Source organism: Oryx dammah, unplaced genomic scaffold, assembly GCF_014754425.2.
Source record: "Oryx dammah isolate SB20612 unplaced genomic scaffold, SCBI_Odam_1.1 HiC_scaffold_27, whole genome shotgun sequence".
Taxonomy (NCBI): domain Eukaryota; kingdom Metazoa; phylum Chordata; class Mammalia; order Artiodactyla; family Bovidae; genus Oryx; species Oryx dammah.
The window spans coordinates 39377451-39392677 of record NW_024070211.1 but is presented as its reverse complement, the minus strand read 5'-3'; the positions used below and the strand labels follow the sequence as shown (position 1 = coordinate 39392677).

Genomic DNA, 15227 nt, shown 5'->3' with positions numbered 1-15227 from the left:
TCTGGCTCTAGGTGAGTGATCACACCATCATGATTATCTTGGTCTTGAAGATCTTTTTTGTACAGTTCTGTGTATTCTTGCCACCTCTTCTTAATATCTTCTGCTTCTGTTAGGTCCATACCATTTCTGTCCTTTATCGAGCCCATCTTTGCATGAAATGTTCCCTTGGTATCTCTAATTTTCTTGAAGAGATCTCTAGTCTTTCCCATTCTGTTGTTTTCCTCTATTTCTTTGCATGGATCACTGAGGAAGGCTTTCTTATCTCTCCTTGCTATTCTTTGGAACTCTACATTCAGATGCTTATATCTTTCCTTTTCTCCTCTGCTTTTTGCTTCTCTTCTTTTCACAGCTATTTGTAAGGCCTCCCCAGACAGCCATTTTGCTTTTTTGCATTCCTTTTCCATGAGGATGGTCTTGCTCATTGTCTCCTGTACAATGTCATGAACCTCCATCCATAATTCATCAGGCACTCTGTCTATCAGATCTAGTCCCTTAAATCTATTTCTCACTTCCACTGTATAATCATAAGGGATTTGATTTAGGTTATACGTAAATGGTCTAGATTACCCCTTAGGTTATTATAAAAGAAAATCAAATTCTTAAGAAACCTGTTTCTGGTGGGTTCTAGATATACTTTTGTTCAATGGGGAGCAAGATTAAACAAAGCTTTTGACTTAGAGGAAATTAATTGCATGAACACAAATAGGAACTATAGCTGGAATGGTGTGGGTAGAATGAGGAATAAATATCTAGAAGCTGGGACTCTGCTTTAGAAAGCATTTATCAGTCTGGAAGTGGATAATCTGATGAACTGGAAAGAGCACTGGAATGGAAGATGACCTGTGCCTTTAGCCTCTTCCATGTTCAAAGAATTAGTCACAGTTCTATGTTGACTCATTGAAATATTTGTCTTTACTTTGGGTCTTAAATCTTTGTAAGTTGATATTTATGGATCAGATATCACTTAAGCACAATATGATGTTTCAGTTCTCATTATCCAGTATGAAAGTCATGTGTTTGCAGAATTACTTATGTTAGCCTAGTGCAGTATACTCAGCCAGAATCTAAAGAATCAAAATCATCATGATAATTAAAATTTTTTTAAATAAAAATGAAAAATCCTTTTAAAAAAATCATCATTTTGCTCAGAGTTATTTCTGTGGGGAGAGTGTAGATAGGTGAAAACAGCAAAATACGAGAAACAACCACAATGCAGAGTCCCAGAGATTACCTAGAGAAGCAGTATGGGGATGTCAGTGGGGACGAGTGACTCAGCTGACATGCAGCTACAGCTGAAATTTAGGATACAACTGAAAGCCCAAGGGGCTTCCCTGGTGGCTCAGACAGTAAAGAATCTGCCTACAATGCTGGAGACCTGAGTTCAATCCCTAGGTCGGGAAGATTCCCTAGAGAAGGGAATGGAAATCCACTCCAGTATTCTTGCCTGGAGAATTCCATGGAGGGAGGAGCCTGGGGGGTCCATGGGGTCACAAAGAGTCAGACACGACTGAGCAACTAACACTTCCACTTCCAATTGAAGGACCAAAACGAGGACATTTTGGGTGTGGCTTTTTTCATTAACTGGGAAAAGGAAAGGCTTTATGTCAGCCTGGGGGAAGAAATAGGGAACCTCCCCCCCCCCCCACTTCTCATACAATTGAAATGTAAATATCTTGTGCCAAAATGTGGTTTAATTTCAATGCTCTACAGAAAATTCTGGAGCGTCCATGGTGGCTCAGATGGTGAAGAATCTGCCTGCAGTGCAGGAGATCTGGGTTCAGTCCCTGGGTCGGGAAGATCACTTGGAGAAGGGAACGGCTACCCTCTCCAGTATTCTTGCCTGGAAAATCCATGGACGGAGGAGCCTGGAGGGACTACAGTCCATGTGGTCACAAAGAGATGGACATGACTGAGCAACTATCACTTTCACAGAAAATTGTAGGAGTGACAAATGTACACAATACCATAGTATGCTAAGTGAACATAGGTTAAGACTTGACACTCCTTGCACCTGTGGCCAGAAGCAGAGCTCTGCACCAGTTGCTTGGGAATTGTTTTTGGAGGGAGAGCAAGAAAGAAGAAACATCCTGTTTCCTGAGCTCTGATCCAGGAAGTAACCCTTAGTCACTCTATAAGTATTCACATGGTTTCAAACAAAAGTGAAGAAAAAGGGGACTAGTTCAAGTTGGGATTTTGTTGCACGTAGGGTTAATGATTTGTATAGCTAGTGTAAGTAGCTTAGTGAGGAAGGCAGGTTGAAAGCTCAGATAGATTGAAAGCTAAGCCTCTTGCTCCAAATAGTTAGCCAAAGTGTGGTTGTGAAGGGAAAATTTTTGACAAAAATTAAAAGTGCTGCTCCAGTGAACAGGCTTCCCAGGTGGCTCAGTGCAGGAGACATGGATTCGATCCCTGGGTGGGGATGATCCCCTGAAGGAGGAAATGGCCCCAGTATTATTCTTGCCTGGAAAATTCCATGCACAGAGGAGCCTGGCAAGCTATAGTCCACAGGGTCGCAAAGAGTTGGACATGACTGAGCAACTGAGCATGCATGCACACACGCATTCCAGTAAACACACTAATGAAGAAAGTGAAACAGCCTTATTGCCCATATATATAAAGTTTGAGTAGTCTGGATAGACAGTCAAACCAGCCACTACATTCTCTTAAGCCAAAACCTACACGAGAGTAAAAGATAACCTAACTCTTTTCAATTCTATGAAGATTGAGAGAGGTGAGAAAACTGCAGAAATAAAGCTTGAATTTAGCAGAGGTTGTTCTTGAGGTTTAAGGAAAGAAGCCATCTCTATAATATAAAACTTCAAAGTGAAGCAGCAAGTGCTGATGTAGAAATTGCAGCAAGTCATCCAGGAGATCTAGCTCAGATAATTAATGAAGGTGTCTACACTAAATAACAGATTTTCAATTTAAATGAAACAGCCTTGTGATGGAAGAAGTTGCCACCTAGCACTTCCACAGCTAAAGAGAAGTCAGTGCCTGGCTTAAAAGCTTCAAAGGACAGACTCTCTTTTTAGGAGCTAATTCAGCTAGTGATCTTAAATGAAGCCATTTCTCATTTACCATTTCAGAAATCCTAGTCATACAGAATTATGCAGAATCTACTCTGCCTGTGATCTATAAAAGGAACAACAACACAGCCTGAATGATAGACCATCTGTTTACGATATGGTTTACTGAATATTTTAAGCTCACTGTTGAGACTTACTGCTCCAAAAAAAGATTCTTTTCAAAATAGTACTGTCAGTGACAAGGCACCTGGTCACCGAGTAGCTCTGATAGAGATGTACAATGAGATCAATGTTATTTTCATTCCTGTTAACACAATGTCCCTTCTGCAGCGCATGGATCAAGGAGTGATTTTGACTTTCAAATCAGATTATTTAGGAAATATATTTCATAGGCCGTAAGCTACCATAAACAGTGATTCTGATGATGAATTTGGGCAAAGTCAATTAAAAATCTTCTGGAAAGATTTGTCATTCTAGATGCCATGAAGAGCATTCACGATTCATGGGAAATAATAAAAATATAAGTGATAACAGGAGTTTGGAAGAAGTTGATTCCAATCTTCCTGGATGACTTTGAGGGGTTCAAGACTTCAGTGGAGGAAGTAAATGCAGATGTGGTGGAAATAGCAAGAGAACTAGAATTAGAAGTGGATCATGAGGATGTAAATGAATTGCTGCCATTGCATGATAAAACTTTAATGGATGAAGAGTTGCTTCCTATGGATGAGCAAAGAAAGTGACTTCTGGAGATGATATCTACTTCTGGGGAAAATTTTGTGAAGGCTCTTGAAATGACAAAAATGAATTTAGACTATTACATGAAATTGATAGCATAAATTCAATAAAGCAGTGGTAAGATTTGAAAGAAGTTCTACTGTGGGTAAAATGCTATTAAAGAGCATTACATGCTACAGAAATTGCTTGTAAAAAAAAGAGTCAATCTATGTAAAAAATTTTCTTAATGTCTTATTTTACGAAAATGCCACAGCCACCATGACCTTCAGCAACCACCAGCCTGTTCGGTTAGCAGTCATTAGCATGAGGCAAGATCCTCCACTAACAAAAAGAATATGATTTGCTGAAGGCTCAGATGATGGTTAACCTTTATTAGCAATAAAGTATTTTAAATTAAGATATGTATATTGCTTTTATTAATTTTTATTGGAGTATAGTAAATTTATTGATTTATAATATTGTATTAGTTTCAGGTGTATAGCAAAAGGAATCAACTATACATCTACATATATCCACTCTTTTTTGCATTGTTTTTATACATAATGCCATTGCACTTATTAATGGACTATAGTATAGTATAAATATAACTTTTATATGCACTGGAAAACCAAAAAATTCCTGTGACTCATTTTATTGTGATATTTGCTTTATTGTCATGGTCTGGAACTGAACCTGCAATGTCTTTGAGGTATGCTTGTCTTTATATCACCTCCCTGGCTCTTGAAGGCACTGAACTATAACCTCAAACAAGAGTTTTAAAACTCTGCCCAGTTTCTACCAGTTTTTTGCCAAATTAAAAAAAAAAAAAACCCTATAAATAGAAGCAATATTCCTATGCATATTTTCTTTATCTGAACCACACTTTATTAGAAACTTGTGTATTTGAGGGTTAAAATATTCTTTTTAAAATGTGTTTTTTTAAATATAAAATGATTCAATAATAAATGGTGCTTAGTTTTGATTTTCTGTTGTTTTTAATTTCAAATATTCTTGCTCAGCAAAATAAAAATTGGCAATCCTATGTTAATTCCCATTTAAAGAAAATTGGTCTGAGAAATCTAAAATATTGAGAACCACTTGTTTTCAAGAATGTGAAAAATATAGCAAGCAATTGCTGGTGAAAGAGTCTGTTATGATACTTTCAAATCCTATTCTAGAGTTATTTCAGAACTTATCCCTCCAAGGGAGGAGGGATAAATTAGGGGTATGGGATTAAGAAATACAAACTAGTGGGACTTTCCTGGTGGCCCAGTGGTTAAGAGTCCAAGCTTTCATTGCAGGGGGCACAGGTTTGATCCCTGGTCAGGAACTAAAATCTTGTATGCTGGGCAGTGTGGCTCTAAAGAAAAGAAAAGAAAGAATACAAACTACTATATATAAAATAGAGAAGAAACAAGGATATATTTTACAGCATAGGGAATTATAGCCATTATCTTGTAATAACTTTTCATGCAGTATAATCTGTAAAAATATTGGATCACTATGCTATACACCTAAAACTAATTAACTATAGTGAGTCTTTACTATTCTCATAATCCTTTAATAAAGATCTATGATTCATGAGTAAAGACACAAAACCAGCTGTAAAAGTGGTTAAAGCCTGGTTCCTCAACATTTCTCTTTTGGACTTATAAACAAGAAAAAGTCCACTTCATGTTGGATTGTAAGCTCCCTGTGATTTTGTGTGGAAAAAAAAAAAAAAGAAATAAAATAAGTCATTTGTAAAATGTTTGTAAGCTCCCTGTGATTTTGTGTGGAAAAAAAAAAGAAATAAAATAAGTCATTCGTAAAATGTTTGGATTATTATTAGAATTGCTATATGTGCATCTCAAGCATGTTTATTTTTAGCGCAAGAAATGGGCAGTTCTGGATTGTTAAAATTTCTCCTTAGGACAGGAGGATTTCAGTGGAGGTTTGTACCTCAAGACTAGTGGGCTAGGGACTTCTCCGGTGGTCCAGTGGTTAAGACTTTGCCTTCCAATGCAAGAAGTGCCTGTTCGATCCCTGGTCAGGGAACTAAGAGCCCGCATGCCTCATGGCCAAAAACCCCAAACATAAAACAGAAGCCATAGTGTATCAATTCAATAAACACTTTAAAAAATGGTCAACATTAAAAAAAATCTTTATAAAAAAGAGACCAGTGGGCTAGAAAAGGGGTCAGAAATGTAGGAGTGGGATGGGGGTAGAAGTAGCCAAAGGCTGGAATTAGCTACTCCTGCCATGCAATCTTTTGTCTGTTGTGTCAAAACTAATTTTTTTTCCTATTCAGTGAAAACTGTTTTCACTGGACTTGTTGTTCCATAAAAGAGAAAAAAGTGTCACAGAAAGGTAAGGTATGTAAAGTGAAAGTGGCTCAGTCGTGTCCAACTCTTTGGGACCTCATGAACTATACAGTCCATGGAATTCTCCAGGCCAGAATACTGGAGTGGGTAGCCTTTCCCTTCTCCAGGGGATCTTCCCAAGCCAGGGATCGAATCCAGGTCTCTCACATTGAGGGTAGATTCTTTACCAGCTGAGCCACAAGAGAAGCCCAAGAATACTAGAGTGGGTAGCCTATCCCTTCTCCAGAGTATCTTCCTGACCCAGGAATGGAAACGGGGTCTCCTGCATTGCAGGCAGATTCTTTACCAACTGAGCTATCAGTGAAGCCCAAGGTATGTAAGGAAGTTCTAAATGTGTATATCATACCAAGAAAATATTTTCCCTCCACAAATGTTAAGGAATAAAAACAGGTATCACAAAAAATATAGAAATAAACATTACTCCATTTTTTCCCCTAGAAATGTGTCATGGGATGCCTTAAAACTGGGCAGTAACAGTACTTGTTAAACAAGTGATTACAAGTGTATGTGTATTATTTAGGAATACTCTTGGGAAGTACTTCGGAAGCACTGGACCAAAAAAAGTGATCATGTATTAATTGTTTATTGCTAGTGTTTAGTATTTTTGTGTAGAGTTCTGTCACAGGCAGGACAATGCCTTCTGTTTGCTTTCTTTTTTCATTGCCAGTGCTGTACACAGCAGGCCTATGGTAGGTGCTCAGTAAATAGTGACACTCCTAACTCAAAGAAGTTAGGCTCGCTGGTGGTTAATAATTGAGCAGTCCATTGAAAGAAAAAATAACTTGTGCTATGAGTGACAGTGTCACTCCTAGGTCTCTGTGCTCCAGAAACTATAGCGTGTATAAATATGGGGCTTCCCAGGGAGCACTAGTGGTAAAGAACCCATTTGCCAGTGCAGGAGACATAAAGAGATGCAGGTTTGATCCCTGGGTCGGGAAGGTTCCCTGGAGAAGGAAATGGCAACCCACTCCAGTATTCTTGCCTGGAGAACCCCTTGGACAGAGGAGCCTGGTGGGCTACCATCCCTGGGGTCGAAAAGTGTACGACTGAAGCAACTTAGCATGCAGCATGCATGCATAGATAAAAATATATATCCAATGATATTCATTGTAGCCTTGTCTGTAAAAGCAAAACTGGAAAAGCCCAGTTACCAATGAATAAATTATTAAATAATCCAGCAGATCTCCAACAATGGATCACAATGCAGCCGTTAACAAAACAAGGTGCTTACCTAGATAGCTATCCATATCACATTACACTTTAAAAGCCAGCTGCAGACTAATATGTACAGCATAATTTCATTCTTGTAGAGAAAAAAAGCATGTGCTTCATGAGACAGCTATATAAATGAGGGAACATTTTGAGAGGCGTACCCACTAAGTATAAAAAAGGGCTAGGAATGAAAAGTGGGACTCAGAAGGACTCCTCCACCTTCTTTATAGGATGCATAAAGTAGTAAGGTTATGAGAGACTTTCACTTTGGAGGCAAAATTTCAAATCAAAAATATTAGCAATTTTCTCTGATGAAAGTATTTTCAATTAAAAACTATGCAGGGCTTTGCTTCATATTTACTATAGGTAAAAATACACAGAGCAAGCAAATGTTACTTCAAAACACTAGAAATTATGACTTTCTTTAATGTGCCTTTAAATTTGAGGCTTTTTTTTGGTAAAGAACTTCTTTTTGTTTGCAGCACACTATATTATGCAAATCTATTTAGAATGCCAATGTCTATCTCATTAATTTACTTGCATTAGCTGGGCACTGTGTACAGCTGTGCAGTTTCTGAAATTCACACAGTGTTTGGTCCAGTAGCTGAACAGGCCAAGAGGTGCACCCTAATCAGGAGTTATTTTGGAATAAGAAGGAGGGTCTTCAACTGAGTCCAAAAGTATGCCAATGACTGATGGCAGCCCTGGCATTGGTTATATAATACTCTGCTTGAAAGTAAAACAAAGCTACAATTCCTTATGTAGTCTAATCCAGCTTTTTGCAAATGGGCTGCCCTTCACCACTCATCTGTGACTCTCTGTGGCGCACAACTACTTCTTGGGTCAGAAGGAAACTGCTGGAATGCTGTTCCTTAGGCCCTCAGTTGAATGCTGCTTTTCCCCAGTCACCCCCTCCCATTTCTCTCATTTGAATATTTATTGATTTCTTTAGCTGCGTGTTAGTTGAGGCACTCAGGTTCTTCCTTGCCATCATGTGGGCTCTTTCCATGAGGTACAGGGACTCTGTAGTTGCCCTGTGAGGCCTTAGTTGGTCCGCTGCATGTGGGCTCTTAGTTCCCCTAACAGGGATGAACCCATTTCCTTGCATTGTGAGGCAGATTCTTAAGCACCGGACCACCAGGGAAATCCCCCATTTCTCTCCTTCAATCTCCTTCTCAGACAGGCTCCCTCCTTTCTCCACCTCCACTCTTGACCCTTGTTCAAAACTCATTCTACCAGGAAGAGACTTCCCTGCCCCCCCACCCCCTCACACACACCTTATCCACTTCTCAACCTTTAACAGGGAGCATTTACAGGTGGATTAACTGGCACACAATGAAAGAAAAACAGAAGCCAGCAATTGCCAACAATACAAACTAAATACTTTATTAGATTCCAAAATGAGAAAATGGTAGTGTGAACCTATTTTAGTATAAATCCACCACCCTCCGCAGAGAGCCCGCCTTGGCATCCACGGCCCCCCAGTCTTGGTAGCGCCTGTACTCTTGGGGCCGCAGCAGGTACTGCCGCCCCCGGTAGTTGGGCATCTCGTAGAGGACCCAGCAGCCCTCCAGCACGTGCAGCGAGCGGACCTCGCTCAGGCGGAAGCGGTCCTGGAGGCAGGCGCAATCCTCGCTCAGCTCCGCCACGAGGCCTTTCTGGTCCTCTCTCTCATACAGCCGCAGCCTATGGGAGCTTGTCTGCTCGGTCCAAACAGAGAAGGAGCAGAAAAAGCAACCAAACAGATGAACTTGCCAGGTTGGGACATGAGATGGGCAATGTCAGAACTGAGACTCTGAAATTGCTATGATCTGTATTCTACTAGCAAATATTAACAAATATTTGTGTGTTCATTTTCCATTTTTTTAATGTGGGAGGTGGAATTTTTAAGAGGTTCAAGGTCTGGATTAGACTCCATCAAGAAATCAAATATCTTGATTCCTAATACTTAATTCCCTAATTTCTTGATTCCTACGTGATAACTCAAATTTATATTTGGGAGGAAAATGTTAGGTATTTTGTTAATATTTTAATATGAGTATTATTTGCCAAATGTATATGGGAGTGTGTGAAAGTTGCTCAGTCATGTCCAACTCTTTGGGACCCCATGGACTATACAGCCCATAGAATTCTCTAGGCCCGAATACTGAAGTAGTTAGCCCATTCCCTTCTCCAGGGCATCTTCCCAACCCAGGGATCGAACCCAGGTCTCCCACATTGCAGGTAGATTCTTTACCAGCTGAGCCACCAGGAAAGAAAGCCTAAGAACACTGGAGTGGGTAGCGTATCCATTCTCCTGTGGATCTTCCTGACCCAGGAATCGAACCAGGGTCTCCTGCATTGCAGGTGGATTCTTTACCAGCTGGGCTACCAGGGAAACCCAAATGTATATACATATACACATAAATTTACCACTAAAATAAGATTTTTTAAAACCACAACTCTGGTGGAAATTTTGTTTAAATAGTCTGAAACCAGAATTCAATTGACTTTCCAAATTAAGAAAAATTACTTTCCCCAGAATTGGACAATATCTTTGAACAGCTTAATTAATAATAGACTTGTCCATATTTATTAGTCTGTACTGGAAACTATCAAATTTGTTCATTATCAATTCCTTTGCTGCTGCTGCTGCTGCTAAGTCGCTTCAGTCGTATCCGACTCTGCGACCCCATAGACGGCAGCCCATCAGGCTCCTCGGTCCCTGGGATTCTCCAGGCAAGAACACTGGAGTGGGTTGCCATTTCCTTCTCCAATGCATGAAGGTTTAAAGTGAAAGGGAAGTCGGTCAGTCGTGTCCGACTCTTAGTGACTCCACGGACTGCAGCCTACTAGGCTCCTCCATCCATGGGAGTTTCCAGGCAAGAGTACTGGGGTGGGTTGCCAGTGCCTTCTCGGATCAATTCCTTTACTATAGGTTAAAAACTTATTTGTTAGAAATACTGCCTTCTTATGCCCAACTGGCTCCCCACTTGTGTTAAATCCTGCAGTGATATTAACATTTGTTACAGACAAGCTCTGTTTGACCTAATGGTAGTAAAAATTAAAAACAAAACTGGCTCAGCTTCCGAAAGGCCACTTAACTCTTATTTAAAGGAAAACCTCCAAGCCTTAACACCCATCGGTAATAGACTGCAGGACACTCAGGCGGCAGGATTGGAATCAAGCGGAACTCACGTCGGGGATGAGACAGCAGGAGCGGATGGAGTCGTTGAGGCCCATCCACTGCTGGTAGTCGGGGTAGTCGCCGCGCCGCAGGAAGTACTGGGGGCCCTGGAAGTTGGGGCGCTCATACAGCATCCAGCAGCCGCTGTCCACGCGGATGGAGTTGCAGCGGCTGATGTAGGGCTGCAGGTTGGCGTGGTCGCTGCTGCACTGGTAGCAGTGGCCCTGGAAGCCCCGGTCCTCGTAGAATGTGATCTGCAAAAGGAAGAATAACTCAAAATTAAATCATTAGCTCCCCGTAATAAATCCTGTATAAAGGCATTTCCCCCCTCCATTTTATTTCCCTTGTGTTCCATTCACCTTCCCCATGGCTGATTGACAACAGATGATGCGAGTTCAGTGCTATGAGGCCCCAGCTGCGCGCTGGGTCTATATAGCAGGGCGGCTGCTGCGTTGGCAAGAACAACACAAAAGGGGCCCCCGGGGGGTGAGTAAGGGGATTTTTTGGATCCCTTTTACGTGCTGCATTCAGTGGAAATGCCTGTCGAGCTTGCCCTCATTCTCTGGTATATTCTAACGCTGTCCTGTACGGGTTCTGGGTGAGTCCCTAGAGTTGCTTTTATTTGGATTCTTGGTGTTTTATAAATTTATCAGCACATCAGGCTGAACTTTTGACCTGAGACTCACATCTGTATACATATGATTCAGTTATGCCCCGTGTATTTTCTGGGAAAAATCTATGCCGTTATGGACGGGCCCCCAGAATTCCAGAGAGGCTGTGGGTGAAGCAGAATGCCACAAGCACTAACTTTCCTGGACGACAGAGACCACTCTATCTAAGACTTCTTTCTTCACAGCACTTGTCAAGCCAGCGCAGGACACAAATCTGGATTCTGATTTTTGCTAGTCTTGACTGGGCTGACCTGTTAAGACATAGCTATTAAATTTCCTCTTTGGTGAGTACACTTCATATAACTGGAGTCCAGCCCCTGGCAGCCAAGTTGTGATACAGACCAAAAGAAAGGTTTTTGTGGCCATTGGGTTCAAGACTGAGAAGTATATTGCTTTATAGATTGCTTCCCCTTTGCCGGGAGAAGGTGGTAAAACTTCATGGACTCGGAATGTCCACTTAGTAGCCACGTGAACTTGGCCAAGCCTTATGACTTCTCAAAGCAGGAGTTATTTCGTAATACTTACCTCATGGAATATACTATGTGGAATGAGAAAGGAAGGAAGGGTAGCTTCTAATAGTTGAGAGCTGGCCTGGCCCTCAGAGCTAGGCCATATTTCCCTGCTAGACAAAAAGAATCTCACAAAATACCAATTTCAGGAAAGGTTACCCTGAGATCGTGATGAAATGAGACAAAATAAGGCCGCTTCATAATTTTGTCTCAGTATAGGCGGAAACAAAGCCAGTGTGCCACCCACAAAATACCAGCACCCCCTCTCTCAGCCAAAATGATTAACTGCCACTTCTTTATCAATTGCAGCTTTATCCTTGTTCTTTGCTCCCTTCCCCACGAGTAGATTTATTAAGATATTCAATCATAAAATTACCCTTGCTGCCCCACCCAATCAAGTCAATTCTTGTTTTTTAGACACTTTCCCAATTCACCTAACCAAAGTACAAATCCTTTCATAGTTCTTTCTAAGCCTCCAAAGACGGTCCATGCTTCCCCATGGAGTATGTTCTCTCTGCTGCTGTTACCAGTACCAAACCCTCTTGTTTCATGCACGTGTTTCTGGTGGTCTTTGGCTGAAGGACATTGACATGCATAAATGGGATTATGTGTTTAATGTGTTGGGCATGTACATGGCACAAATGAGCACTGAATAACTGTTTGGTATTAGTCATAGTGAGATATTATTAAGGATGACTTCAACCCATTCATGTCTCTCAAAGATGTTCAATCCTTTCAAAGATGCCTTAAAAAATGTCTCCACCACAAAGAAAGTATAGATTTGGAAGGAACTTTAGAAATCACCTAAGGCTATGGAACTCTGCTCAATGTTATGTGGCAGCCTGGATGGGAGGCGGGCTTGGGGGAGAATGGATGGTGGTGGTGGTGGTGGTTTAGTCGCTAAGTCGTGTCTGACTATTGTGACCCCATGGACTGTATAGCACGCTAGACCCTGCTGTCCATGGGATTTTCCAGGCAAGAATACTGGACTGGGTTGCCATTTCCTTCTCCAGGAGAATGGATACATTTATATATATATGGCTGAGTCCATTTGCTGTTCTCCTGAAACTATCACAATATTGTTAATCGGCTATAATCCCATTCAAAATGAAAAGTGCAAAAAAAAAAAAAAAAAAGAAATCACCTAGTGCTCTTCAGACTCCAGTGTGCATATGTATCGTCTGTGCTTATTAAAAATGCTAAGGCTCTACTTTTGTCCAAGATTCTGCATCATTAAATCTAGAAAAAACCCTAGGAGTTTATATTTCTAACCAGCAGCACCAGGTTGTTCTTGGACCAAACTTTGAAAAACACTGTTCTGACTATTCCTTCTTTTTTCCTTTTTCTTCCTTCCTTCCTTTCTTTCTTTCTCTGTGTATCTAGTTGATTTATAATGTTAAGTTAGTTTTAAGAATAGTGATTCAGTTATTTGTATATTTATATCTGTTCTTTCTCAGATGCTTTCCCTTATGGATTATTAAGTATAGTCCCCTGTGCTATATATTAGGCCCTTGCATACTATTTTATATGTGCTAATCTATATACGTTATCCTAAACTCCTACTTTATCTCCCTCTTCCCTATCCATCTTTACTTCTGTATTCTCACTAACTGGCAGAAAAAACTGGCACATAAAGTTTGCTCAGTAAATGTCTGGAGGATATGAATGTTATTCCCTCATCTGAAATTCATCCTTGTAGTGGTCCACAGGACCTATTTCAAATGCTCAGCACAACAGGCTTACACACTCATTTTATAATAGGCAAGATGAGTAAGCAAAAGAGAGAAAACAAAAATTGTGTTGTCCCCTAAGTCCTCCGCTCCTTCATAATTCTAATGGCTATGTCTCCTGAGATGCCGCATCAGTGTTACCACAGCAGGGGCCAACTCCAAGGTTTTGCTAGTGTCTGAAGTCCAGTCAACAATTGGCCTTACCATGCACCTGCTTTCTTCCTAGTAACTAATGTAGCATTTGTATCGTATACGTGCTTGGGTAAATGAGAAGATGTCATTTGGTTGGTGGCCATGAAGACCAAGCGTTCTCACAGAAGGAGACTGGGTAAGAGCCCACAGATGATCACCGTAGCACCAGCCTCAGAAAACTTATATAAATAGTCTCTCGACTTCTCACAGGCTGAACTGTTCTCAGAACTTCCTGAGATGCTCTTCCCAGGTTATAATTTGACTCAAATAAAAATTTTCCAATTCCTTTTTAGGTTGACTGGTTAATTTTTCATTGACGAAAACGATGTTGTTTTGCTTAAGCAACAGGGGGTTGTGATCGTCAGTTTTGCAGTGGCTCAGATGGTAAAGTGGCTGCCCGAAGTGTGGGAGACCCGGGTTTGATTCCTGGGTCGGGAAGATTCCCTGGAGAAGGAAATGGCAATCCACTCCAGCACTCTTGCCTGGAAAATCCCATGGATGGAGGAGCCTGATAGGCTACAGTCCATGGGGTCGCAAAGAGTCGGACACGACTGAGAGACTTCACAAGGAAGAAAATTTGAATTCCAAAAGTCCAGAGGGAATGGAATAAGACACTTGCTAACATGAGGACATACCCCTTGGCAGCAGGGCAGGAAAACTGGGGAGGGAAGCCGTGGAGAGGAGAAACTTTTGCGGGTGTGGCTTGGTAAATTGGGGCTTGACAGTTTTCGGGAATAACTGCTACTTCAGTTTCTTTGTTTGGTGGAACTTTTATAAGGTAAGGTTAGTCAGGCCAGAGACGCTGGGGATTCAAAGGGAGGAAAAAGGACAAGAGGGAAGGAAAAGATTTAAAATCTGAACTTGTTACAAACTAGGACATATAGGAAATACTTGTATGTGTAGAGTATGTAAGCTGATACCAGCGTTTTCTCGAATTGGTAGCTCATCTTCATGGGGAGAAGGTTAGTGAGTTCCTATAGGATTATCCCTTCTTTGTTTCACCTTAGACTCTCATCTGTTCAAGATCCCATTGTTCAGAGAGAGGACAGAGAGAAGGGGAAAGGGTAGATTAGGAGTTAGTTTGAGCATAGTGTCTTCCCCCAGCCTCTCCCCATTGTTGACTTTTTCTTTACTTTGGGATTAGAAGGTGGATAGTGTTCCCTTTGCCTGCACCTCGGGAGGGGAAACAACTTGCAGACTTGATCAACGAGAACCAAGGTCTCTAACTTTTTTTTTTTATTTTTGAGCAGAGAAAGGTTTATTGCAGGACCATGCAGGGAGACAGGTGGCTCATGCCCCCTTAAACTCCAAAGTCCCCAAAGGGTTTCAGTGAAGCACTTTTATTTTTTTAATAGAACCATTTCCATTTATTATACCTCATTTGATTCTCACATTTATTCACACAGCACTCCATTAACGTTTGATTGCACTCAGACAATGGATATGCAACTGGTCACAGGTATTTTACATTCTAGTAACAAAGAGAAACACTAAGGAAGTAAAAGAGAACATTTCAGATAGTACTGAGGAACACTAAACAAGTAAAAGATAAAATTTCAAGTAAATCACCTCAGATGGAGCGAGAGTTATAATCAACAGATAGAATGGTCATATGGCATCTCCAGAGGAGTTGATATTTGTACA

At 40.9% G+C, this 15227-nt stretch overlaps 1 protein-coding gene across 2 annotated transcripts; it reads right to left on the bottom strand.

The window, feature by feature from the left end:
* Positions 1-8742: 8742 nt before the first annotated feature.
* On the bottom strand, positions 8743-10849 carry LOC120854556 (gamma-crystallin C). 2 transcript variants are annotated; one of them, XM_040228665.1, is made up of 3 exons: positions 10841-10849; positions 10493-10735; positions 8743-9018 (listed from the first exon to the last, which is right to left on the bottom strand). In XM_040228665.1, exons 1-3 carry the CDS (start codon positions 10847-10849, stop codon positions 8743-8745), a joined length of 528 nt encoding a protein of 175 aa, XP_040084599.1. The 2 variants fall into 2 exon arrangements, with proteins under 2 accessions (XP_040084599.1, XP_040084600.1); XM_040228666.1 differs by having other exon boundaries at positions 8743-9015.
* Between the last annotated feature and the right edge of the window lie 4378 nt (positions 10850-15227).

Coding starts and splice junctions, on each gene's coding strand:
- LOC120854556 (XM_040228665.1), bottom strand. Junction 9,019..10,492: donor CCTGCTGTCTCATCCCCGAC/GTGAGTTCCGCT, acceptor GTTTGGACCGAG/CAGACAAGCTCCCATAGGCT.